Here is a 12,376-nt window from a genome sequence, read left to right as displayed (position 1 = left end):
TGTAAAGTTAGTGAGAAAGAGTTGAGAGCTACTAGAAATTAGTTGAGGATGTCCTTATCTGGCAACTTTGGGAGAGGCCTTGTACAATGTGAGTTTTGAAAGGAAGAGAGGTGACTAAATTTAAAGTGAAACAAATATTTTCTGGCAAGTCCTGTGGGTTAAAATTATTTATGGATAGAAGGAAGTAGAACAGAAAATAACAGAGCAAAAGCCAGCATTCCAACATTTTGAATTATACCACACTGCTGTTTTCATATAGACATTAATATTTTTTTGTAAATCACTTGTCTCTGAAGTATAATCTGTGGTTGTAATCATTTCTAATGCAATGTAGTTGGAAAGATGGAATTTTATTTACAAAAAAAGTTCTCTAGGCAACTTTTCAGTAAAGCACTCTCTTGGGCTGCAGGTTGGCCACAGTCTTGTAGACCATGTCAGTATACAAGTAGACTTTGCACATTGACATGAGGCCTGTGTTCATAATTCCAGCCCCATTTTAAAGTTGGACTTAGATTTATGACTAACATAGGAAAAAAATCCTTTTTAATTTTGTGTTAACGGATTTTTGTGTGTGTGTGTGTGTGTGTGTGTGTGGTCTTCAGAGCTGAAGTGTGCTCTTTGTCACAGATTTGGCACTGTTCCCCAGTGTAGACTCCTGGACAGTTTTGCATTATTTTGCATGGGGGAGGGGAGTTTGAGCATGTGGTTTTCCTTTTGTCTGGAAAGTACTACTTTATCTAACCTCAGAGACCAAGTTTTTAATCAAATTCATTTGAATCCTGAACCAAAAAAAAAGCAGCTGATTGATAGCAGATAAGAACTACTTACGGTGAGAAATCAATTTCAAGGGAGGAAGAAATAGAAACTGGGGAAAGGGAATAAGATGCTCTTAAGAATTGTGAGTTTCAAGTAAACAAATTCTTTATCCAAAATAGGTGGTATTAGAGGGTTGTTGTTGGCCCATGCCAGGTTCTTGACTAGTATTAGAATGATTTTCAGAACCTTAATAAGAGCCTTACTGTTTCTTCATCTTTTGCTTATTCGTAGGAGGGTGGGATTTGATGGCCTTTGGCAAGTACTTTTACCTCCTTAGACCTAGCATTGCTCCTGTAAAATGAGGGAAGATTAGAAGTACATTGCTGATAGGCACTGTTGACTAGCATCTAAGACCTTTTGGAACTTCAGTTTTGCTAATATCAATTTCTGGGGTGTAATCAAGCTAAAATTTTTGGTATTAAAATTTATAGTAATTTAAATTTAATAGTAATTTGAACGGGTATTCCAAGGTCAGGTGGCGAATATTAAATTCCTATGCGCAAGGTAGCATCAAATTATTGAACTATGTGAACTCCAGGATCAAAAATTTTAGAAACCTTAATGAAGTGAGAAAGTGAGAGAACTTTTCAAAAGAGTAATCAGCTTCTGAAGCAGCATTTCACTGCTTTTGCTGACTCAGCATGTTTTGTTATCTGCGATAGCCTTTAAATCTTTTGGTTGTGAAAAGAGTAAGCAGTAGTCATTGGCTTTGCTGCCATTTTGCTTATAGTTCTATTGTAATTGTTATTAAACTGGAAAGGAAGCTGAGTGAGGCTATGTAATAAAAGGATGAGCCCACAGTACATGAAGGGCTCTGACAATAGGGTTGGTCAATTAAAGGCAGCAATAAAAGAAACAGGTTTAAAATTCAACATAGCTCTCTCCCTTTGTCACACTCATTCACACACACACACACACACACACACACACACACACGAGATTTTCCTGGTGGTGGTAGTAAAATTTAAAATGGGTTATGGTGTGAAAGTTTGTAAAACTTCAAGTTTTTAAAAATTCAGAATTTCTGTATTGGTCTTAACATGAAGGGCATGGTAAGAGGAATAATATCTAGATATCCTCCCAGAGTATAATTATTTTATATGATCGTATACATGATAATTCTACAACATTTGTTTAATTATACTTATGTGTTTTTAAAAAAAGTTGTCCCCTGACTATAAGACCTTTTAGTGTAGCAGTTTCAAAGAAAGCCTTAGTGTTTCAGAAGTGGTTTAGAGTGTGGGAAGACAGGTTGTGAAATAAAGTGAGTCTTTTTAGGGAGTAGGGACTCTTAACTTTGGAGGTATTGTTTAGATTTTTCATGAAGGAAATGACCTCATGATGGTTGAATAAAAACTCTTTTGTCTTTTTGAATATTTTCACCTTGATATTTTAAAATGTATGACATCTTTCATAACTAATATTGAGCATTATTTTATTTTTAAAATAGAAGGGATTAAGAACTGGGACAAAAACTTTCTTTAGGCAAGTACACTAACATTTTCCTCCCTCAACATCACTTCCCCCATCCAGACTAATGGAATTTTGAATGAGAGCTAACCTAATTAATATCTTTTCTTCTTATTGTGTCTTTCAGCAAACGAGGATTCAGTGTCAGATCCTTTGGAACAGGAACTCATGTGAAACTTCCAGGACCAGCACCAGACAAGCCGAATGTTTATGATTTCAAAACAACATATGATCAGATGTACAATGATCTTCTTAGGAAAGACAAAGAACTGTATCCCAGTGGAATACCCTTTTAAAAATCCCAATGTGGTCATCTTTGGAAGGTGTAATTCATTATTTAGCATATGGAATATGCCTTAGCTTGACCTTAAGTTTGTAGGGAGGTATTCTACATAAAAAGGGAGGACTTAGTACTCATTTTATACCTTACTACAAGTGCATGCAGTCCAATCCCCACCCCCTTTTTTTTAAGCAGAGTAATATATTTAATTCTTAAAACTCCAAGTCATACCTTAATCATTTCTTGGTGCTTTGCTGGATTTTCCCAGTGTGAAATCCAGTCCTGGGAAAGGATACATTGAGGATTACTGACATGAAAAAAACTTAAAATCATAATTACTTTAGTAAAGCCTGAAGTTTAGGCATGATATTAAACTGAGTAGATTACCTAGGTGAAGAAAATAGAAATGCTTTTCACATTATTTTTGTTTATATTATTGGTTGATATGTAGCTGGGAGGCAGCAGGACATAATGGATCATTGACTTAAATCCTGCCTCTTAACACATCCTGGATTTGTGACCATGGGCAAGTCACTTAACCTCTTATTGCCCCAGGCAAGTCTCTCCAGCTAAGTTATAGATAAGTTTGTGGATCTGCTTTGGTGGCAGAGGTTTCTACCCTGGGAGCTGGCCACACTGATGAAATCACAGGTCCATCCTACCCCTACCCTTCTTCCCTAACCTTATAGATAGTGTTTTTGCATAGCTGTGTATATATAGTACACAGGAGGAGCAGAGGCAGAGGGCCAAATTTGGCATGTTTAGAAGCCAACTATTGGTAGAAATTGTTTCATTGAGAGCTTTCTGTGAATAGAAGATTGGATTTGACCAGATACAGTACTTTTCAGTTCATGTGAAAGCTAAAAAATGGGTTTTAAAAGATTTCCTGAATATGGCATGAAGATTTAGTTGTCTTAATATTTGACCTGTAGTATTCACACATTTTGACTCATAAAGTCATCCATGTCCCATCTTTGTCTGTTACCTCACTTCCTTGATTTTATGAGCCATGTTGAAGAGATAAGGCCCAAAGTTAGGGAGAAATGTAGCTAAAACTAATACAAATATGCAAATACAAAAATTGTCATCTTTCAACATGAGAGCTATTGCCACCTTTGGGTGAATTAAAAATGTTTTCTACTTATACGTAGGTTATTTAGGTGGCTGTGAGAGTATGTCCCTGAAGGTCGTTCTAGCTAAAGTGTTAGATTGGAGCAACGCAAGATCTTGGGGTTTGTTGCATCGTGTCCTCTTCTCTCTCTACCTACCTTCCCTTCCCTTATTTGTTTTTTTTGGGGTGGGGGTAGCTTTGTTATTTTTTTTAAAGATAACACAGATAGCTCATTCACCAGTGCCACGTAAATAGTTCTGATATTATGTTGACAACATCCACATGGGTTACCCTACATAACTTGGTGTTCCCATTATGCAATGGCAAGAGGAAAATCAATCTTTGACATGAGGCTGTACAACCGTGTGGTGGTAACTCCTTTTTGAAACTTGGCATCTTGAGCATGGTCATCATTGAATTCACACACTCTGCACTATCCAATATCCTTGGGGCAAGAGAGGCGTGTCTTCAAGTCATCACTTGTCCTGTAACTGAGAAGCAGCATTCTATTTGCCATATTTCTTCATCTTAGTAACTAACTATAGTTGGCTGATTAGTTGTGAATAATACATACACCTGTGCCCATTCTGGTCTTACTATATCCCTTTAGCATGATAGATGGCATTAGCTGTAAAACTTTATTTTAGAATTTTATTTTGGGGAAAAGGTTCATAAACTCTGAGCTCTTGCCTCAGCTGCAGGCGTTAGTAGTTGATATTCTGTGGCAATAAGCTCATCTTAATATTCCACCTTTTTATGAAATGGACACCAGATTTTTAAACTTGATGCCTCCTATCAGTGTTAGAAATGGGCAACAATCACAACAGTGGTTTGTGCTGCTAGTATTCATTATAAAGCACTGTATTGTTCCAAATATATATAAATCGAATCCTCTCTTCTAGTATTTAAACTTAATTTTGGAAGAAAAAAGTTGCTATTCCTTATCAAATAAAAATTCCTTGACTTATATTTGAATCAATACAGTTTTTTTTTTTAAAGGCCAAAGCTTAGTTTTGTAATAGTCACATTTGGGTGGGAGGAAGAGGATTTGCTGCTTTATGATGACCCTAATGGAGAGTTCTCCAGTTCTGAGGTACCCTCTTATGCTGTCCCAAGGGGAAAGTGCTTGGTGACCAAGAAGAAACGAGCATAGAGCTTTTCCAATTTGAGATCCTGTGAAAGTGAGTTCCTGATAGGTCAGGCCTTCCTATAAGGAGGTGAGGAACAAAAGTGTCACAGAGGAACAAGATAGGACCACACATGCAAAGCAGGAAGTGGACTGGTACTAACTTTAGCCATGTGACCACTGGCAAGTCCTTTCTTTGGGGCATAGTTTCCTCATCTATAAACAGGGAGAGGGAGTTGGATTAGCTGGGTGACCACTGATAAAGTTCTTTCTCCCTCTCTGGGCCTCAGTTTCCTCATCTGTCTAAAAGAGGGGAAGGGATTTTGGATTTACTTTCTCTAAGGTCCCTTCCAACTCTGAAGTTCTATCCTTCTATGAGTGATAGGATGATGAGAATGATTAGTGATCCGAAGGACTGGAACATTGTCACAACTTTGGCCTTTGTTGGGAGCCTGGACTCTCCACAGTAGATGAAGAGATGGGTCACATTAGTTTCCTTATGTCCTAGGAGTGCTGCTATCACTGTCTGGATCTTCTTTGTGCTTAGGAATGTGTCCTTTGATTCACTTTTCTTTGGAAGTGGGGTTTCTTTTCTCTTAGGTGGGTGTGGGAGGGGTAGGAGGAAAGGGGCAAGACTGGGCTTGACAGACATTGCTTTCAGTATTTGGTGAGAGGTTTTTGACTAAACCACTCTAAAGTACGTCCTTTGACCTAGTCAAGCAAGAGACATCTCTTCGAAAAGAATTCATTCCAGCCCTTGGTGAGATGCTGCAGAGGTGGACATCAGTCTGAGGTGGCATGGGGGAAGCAGCCGAGGTAAACCAAAGCAAAAACCCAAGACCAGACCTGGATTAGGAATGGCGAGGTGTGTTACAACTCCATCTCCTGTCAGTTGCTAAGACGGGTGGCTCAACCAAAGAGGCTTCCCAGATATGAAACTAACAGACTCACTGCACATGTGATTCACTGCGTGATTGGGACAATGCTGCAACCCCTCCTTCCCCTCCCCCTGTTTTTAAATTTTAAAGGGGAAGGAAAATTAAATGGGCCAAGTAAGATGAGGGATTTCAAGGTGGTGTATTTTTTTTTAACTAAGATATTTAAACACAGGATTAGTGGGAGGAAAAAGATCCAACCAAACATTCCACTGAATGAAGCATCAGGTGCCCAGTTACCTTCCTCAGAGGAAGCTGACATAGAGCATCCAGAAGCAAAGACAGTGCAGTATGTATAAAAGTAATGTCCTGGGGTTAGTGGAAAAGAACTCCTTAGTTTACCCTTCTAGATTTATCAGAAACATCTTTTCCATGACTCATACTGTAATTTTACTTGAAGGATCTGTTTCAGGAGGAAATTGACGTAGACATAGGAGAAACTGAATCAATTTTAACACTAGGCATTTAACTTAATGCCTGTTCTAGAAAATTCTAACTTTGGCTTTATAGGGACAGTTTAGACCTAAAGAATTGAGATCTGATAGCTCCAAAATGAAGTTTTTTTTCTAATTTTTAAATGATACCTTTGGTATTTGTATTCATTTTCAAATAATACCCATTTTCCATAAGTATAGTGTTTTCTATTGATATTAAACAATAAGCTTTAGCTTTTATGTTACCTTCATTTTCAAATATATCCCTTCCCCTTGAAGTCCCATTTTAGGATTGGGAGAGGTGGACAGGATAGGGTTCTTTATTTAGAAGATGAGGTTTTGTGGGTTAAAAGACTTAACCTGCTGAAGAAATAAATTGACATTTATATGGTACTTTGCAATTGTACACTAATTTGATTCACAATATAACCTACAAAAGTAAATGCCATTTTCATTTTACAAATGACAGAACAGGTTTAGAGAGGCTCAGTGCCCTGTCCCCACACAGATCTCAGAATTGTAGGTTTAGAACTTGAAAAGAGACCATTTTCCAGGTGAGGAAACTGAGGCTCGGAGGTTAAATGACTTGCACAGGAACACACTGTTCGATTGGAATGCAGGTCCAAAATGAGTCCCACCATACCAGGTGTCCTCTGTGGTCCTGATTGTATACCACATTATTTTGTCACTGGAATGAGCCATTGAGTTACAGTTTAAAATTATTTTTCCCTACTGTGGAAACATTTCAGATTGGCTCTTAAGAACTGAAAGTGTTGACCCTCATTTGTCACATTTAAAATCAGCTAAGTGCTTGTCCAGAGAGTGAGAGATGGCGCTACTCTAGATTCCCATAAGGACAATTTCTCCTTAATTGCATGAAGTGGAAATGTTCACTTTTTAAAATTAGTAGAATTAACTTTAAATTCTTGAGTTTTCTTTGCCCTTTTTTCCTTCTTGCTTCACCTTAGATGTTTTCATAACTTGTAGAGATGAGGTTCTTTACCAGATCCCAATGAGAACAACAAATGTTCATTAATTTTTAGTCTATAGAGTTAAAATTTGCTGTTCCAGATGGTTCCCTAGTACTTGTTCACTATCCAAATACATGTAAAGAGCAACCTTGAATACTTGCAACATTATCAGTTAACAGCCAATTTCAAGTAAGTGGGAGAAAAATAATTTACAACTATGGAGCTTAGGGGGGAGGCAGTGGATTATCCATGGGAGAACTGCCAAGTTCAGCAGCATCTGGTCATCCAGGAGATAGTTGGTGAAGTGTTTTTGGGCCAACACCTTTAACTGAGCTGAGGGTAAGAGTTTATGAAGCCTTCTCCCTTCTTAAAGGCATTGACTAGAGGAAGTTGGGATTAAGTAGATGAGTGATTCTGCTGTGCCCTGGAAATTCAGAGATGGGGGTAGCGCATGCTGTTTAAATTGACTGGGCAGCCAAAACCAAGCCATTTCCTCTCAGCCCCTGAATCGGCTTCTCTAAAATGTGGGTGATGATAATCCTCATAATACCTTGGGCTCCTGGATGGAAAATACTTTGTAAGCCATGAAGTCTTAATAATGAATTACTAATAAAAATAATGCTGCCATTTGCTAAGGATGGGGCTTGGACCTGTGATTTCCCTGGTATGTGGAACTCCTGTGGGCATGAGTTCCCCATACTCCCATTGCTGGTCCAAATAATCTGCAACTTAAAGCCTTAGAGAGTTGCCTAGAGCACTGAGATGTTAAGTGACTTGCCAAGGGTCACACGGCCCATTTGGGTTGGATTCAGGGTTTTGAACCCAGATCATCTCTGTCATGGAGGCCAGCTCTATATCCCACTACTCCCCCTGCTTCTAACAAATGTGAACTTGGGAAACATTGACATGGCATTTGTAACATCTTCAACTAAATCTCACATACATCTCATTTGAGCCTCAACTCTGAGGTGGGCAGGAATTACTCCTATTTACGGATGAAGAAAAAATATGAAGGAGTAAAGGGCTTTCCTAGGGTCGGATGGTGAGTGTCAGAGCAGGGACTAGGAATCCTAGTCCAGTGCTCTTTTTTCCTTTATGTTGTAGTAAACAGAATGGTTATAGTGAGCAGAATAGATAAGACTTGGCCATCTCATTGGTCAAGTTGGGGGGAGGGGGAGAGAAGTGAATGTTAGGATATGATAGCCAGTGCTGAATTGCTGAAAATGAAGACAGTTTCCTCTGTTAGGTTAGGTGCTTAGGGAGGCAGTACCTGGGCGTCTAGACCAATGGTGTTAATTTCAGATAGAACTGGGGCACTAAACCAAGGGGGCTACTGGTTTTGACACCTCTTTAATAGAACATACATTCTTTTAAAATAAATTTTTTCTAAGTGGCCCCAGTGCCCCTTTGAAAACAAAAAGTAGTGTTTCGATAACCATTTAAAACATTAAAACAGGTTACTAGACTTTCAAATAATGAGTAATCACAAAAGTGTTACATTTTGAAATATAAAACACTTAGATTATGTTTTAAAGAAAAAAAATTGTCCATAACTTCACAGATAATGTGATTTCTAATGAATATAGGGTTTGAGAAGCTTAACTCGTTAGAAATTAAGGTGACCTAACAAAACTACATAAAAATAATCTCATAAACTCACATTAAATGACTGGATAGAGGCAAAGCATACAAGTTTGCAGGTGGCCCACCTTATAGAGTTTATTATCTCTGGATAGATAGTCCTTTGAATTTACTTTCCACTCTCCAAGTTAGATTTTGTTGCCTTTTTTTTCTTTTTTAACAATACTGTACTTTCTTCTTGATTCTGCTGCCTCTCCTACCAAACCCTTTCATGTAACAACTTTAAGGATGATACACGTTATCTGACTATTTCCTTTCAACTCCAGAGTGAAGCACCTTGATAGGAGGGAGGCACTTCATTATCCCTTGTCTGACACCAAGGCTGATTTCACTATTTAAGGGTGTGTGGACTTGGGTTGTTGGGCTTATTTCTTATTTCTTCTCACTACCTCAGCAGACAACACCTTAATCTGGAGTGGAGGAAGAAAAGGACAAGATAAGAAAGTATGTTCTTCAACGATAGGAGGGGGAATGCATCTTTAAGGTTTAGATTCCAGGTTCCAAGCTGAATACATAACACTGCCCGAGTATAAACTTGTAAGAACCACTAGTAACATTCTACAACTCTGGTTAGTAACTTGTTTAGTATTGTTAGGCTTCTTCTATAGAGATGGTTAGTGATCATCCTGTCATTCTCATTGTTCATCGTGAAGCTTGAAATGACTCAAGCTTCCTGAATCACATCATAATCCTCTTCTTTGAGCCACGCTCCACTGACTCAGCATTCCCTTAGAGCTTCTGCCTTCCATCCTTTTAGTCATACTCTGCAATTTTTCTAGTATTTTAAAAGCACGAATGATATTCTGTTGCCAAGTTCCATGATACTCCTTTGATTGCATATTTCTGCTTCGTTTATTCCCTAGTCTTCTTCACCATATCTTGAACCAATTAGTCTTTCCCCATCTCTTTATATGGTTATCTTCTGTTTTGAGAAGGGAGTTACTCAGCTTTACAAATGAACATGTTTTTAAATTAGACTCAATAGTAAATGTATAATACTTTTTTCATATTATACTCTCAAGTGTTAGGGTTTTTTGTTTTTAGTATTTAGAAAGTATAATTTTGGCTTTAATTTGCCAAATAAGTGGGTTAGTAGATCTGCAGATTTCTGTCATTTGGTGATTAGTTGGTACTCAAACTATTTGATTATAATAGGGAGTAGTGTTAGCTAATTTACACAGACCTTTCCAGATGCTTTGGGGCACATTAACTAATACCTTGAAGAAGAGACCAGTTCTAATTACAGAATTCATACAAGTTAGCAAATTGACAATTCTCTTATTTTGCCAAATTGCAAATTCCTCTTGCAGCTGCCTTTGATGTCATCTCTGAAAAACATCAGATTTGGGTGAGACTGTTAATGGTCCTGTTGGGCATGAAAGGTGGATTGTATTCCTAGGACATTGATAGGTTGGTCATTTAGCTGACTCAGGCTTTAGTGTTTTTTTTTCTCTTAAAGTAGGACACCCAGCATCCCACTCTGAGTAATGAACAGACAGAAAATTCAAAGCTACCAGGGTTCAGTTCTTCGCTGGGACAAAGCACTGAAGCACTCCATTTTGGGGTGTTCTTTATCCATTTGGTCCTTTTAGTAACTCAGAGCCAATTTTATTAAGTTGTTAGATCCTTTCCTAGATCAATGCCTCTAGAAATTACCAAGATTAGAAAGGTGGCTAGTTCCATTTAGCAGACAAAATAAATGTTGCCCCTAAAAAAACACCTTGGAGGGGCCACGGAACCTCTCATCATTTTAGCACCGTTGGATCAAAGACTACCCTTGCCTTGATAATCCTGTTTTTATTCTAGTGATAAGCTACATGTATGTTGACTAGGAATTTATGTAATTACTGTCACCACTTTGCTTGAAAGAATGGCTTGGAGCTCAGCTCTGGTTTTTACCCCTCTGGATATTTGCATTACAACTTGAAGACAACTATACCTTTTTGGTTCTGTGTCAGTACATTGTTTTTCACATCTCCATCTACAATACTTGTTATGTTGTAAGTAAATGACTGTAAACTTTCTAGGCACTTTTTAAAAAAGAAAAATTTAAATGCCCCATATACCAATTCCATGGACTAATACCATGTGTCCTTGGCAATTTATGAGGCAAATGTGCACATGAGCTAGCATGAGCTTTTAGTAGGACACCTGTGCTGTTGCTATGCCTCATGTGATTCCTTGGTTATAATGATCTGAACAAAGGATGTCAGTGGCATCTGTATCTCAAAAATCTTTTTACAACCATATTTCCAGTGGGGTTAAATTGCAGCAATGTTTATGATGTTTGCAGCATATTTGCTGTGGCTATTTTGTAACTTGTCCCAGTAATAATAATGCCCCAGTATATCTGTGACCTCATTAATATGGGTGTCCTTGCAGTCAGGCAGCTGGCCTAGCACTTTTCTTCTTTTGAGTTGTGTTGAAACTTTTTGGGTAACTAGTTGACGATGGCTGCCATCTGTTGATTTTTCCCTCATTCCCACCATGGGACCAGCCCATCTTTTTTTCAGTCATACATTTTGTTGGTGACATTTTTTTATCCCTTTTCTTTGTACTTGTTGGTTTGTCATGTGTTGGTAGCCAGCTGAAAGCTCCACTGTACCTTTTGGTTTTCCACTCCCCTGAGGGGCCCTCATCTCAATTCATGACATTTGAACAGTTTTATGGTTAGTGAGCGTTAGAGAGACCCTGAGAAGTGAAGGGGTCGTGTTGGTTGCCTTTTTTCATCCCATATGGAGAACAACATTGGGACTCCTCCCTTGGCACCTCTGGCTCAGGCCACCCAGCAGTCACAGAGTGGGACAACTGCCTCAACATAGACTGTCCCTGTGTATGGCTGGCTCCAGATTCTTACTTCTTAGGCTACACTTCATTTGAAAGTCCTTTTCTCCCATAAGAGTTGAATTTAATAAGTTTTTAAGTTGTCTATTGCAAGAAGCTTCGTCTTAGCACAGTTTTTTATTTTTTTTTCTCCCAGATGATGTCACCTGATGGTGCGTTTTTGCCACTATTAGGATATATTGACATTGATAGAAATAAGTGGTAAGAATCTTTTTTTCCTTGTTTATTCGTAATAGTAAAGCCAGTATAGGGTACTACATAAGGCTTTGATTTACACTATCACTGTTTTGTATACCCAGTGTGCCTTTGTTACACATCATATACTACATCTTATTGAGACATGGACAGTTTGTTGGCTTTTCTATTCTGAGACCTCTGACAAAAGGATTCACAGGTATCTACTAAACTCGTTCCATTGTGGTACCTTGTTTTATGCAGTGCACATCATCAAGCACCTTTGCAACAAGTGACGTTGCAATGAAAATGGATTGTGTATGTATACAATCCCCACACCTAGCTGACAGCTTATTTATTTCAGGCAATATTCCGTATCAAATGCTCCCGTATTGGGGGGGGTGGTTTTCAATCCCTTGCTTTTACTATCCTTTCCATCCCTTGGAACAATCACGTAATTTTTTTTTTTTTTTAAAGAAAATGACAAGTCCCACTTCATTGGGTTATCTTGTTTTTCTTGGGTACACTTACTATTTTAAAAAAAAATAACTCTTATATCGCTGAAAAGCAAATG

At 38.2% G+C, this 12,376-nt stretch overlaps 1 protein-coding gene across 1 annotated transcript in view; it reads left to right on the top strand.

Moving 5' to 3' along the window:
- The window catches only part of SSU72 (SSU72 homolog, RNA polymerase II CTD phosphatase), a 44,944-nt gene that overhangs the window by 13,263 nt on the left and 19,305 nt on the right, over positions 1-12,376 (top strand). Inside the window, exon 2 of the mRNA XM_072608516.1 lies at positions 2,414-2,557. Within this exon, the coding sequence (XP_072464617.1) occupies positions 2,414-2,557 (144 nt within the window). The remainder of the gene's footprint in view (positions 1-2,413; positions 2,558-12,376) is intronic.

Source organism: Notamacropus eugenii, chromosome 5 (genome assembly GCF_028372415.1).
Source record: "Notamacropus eugenii isolate mMacEug1 chromosome 5, mMacEug1.pri_v2, whole genome shotgun sequence".
NCBI lineage: Eukaryota > Metazoa > Chordata > Mammalia > Diprotodontia > Macropodidae > Notamacropus > Notamacropus eugenii.
This window is presented reverse-complemented; position numbering and strand designations above follow the sequence as displayed.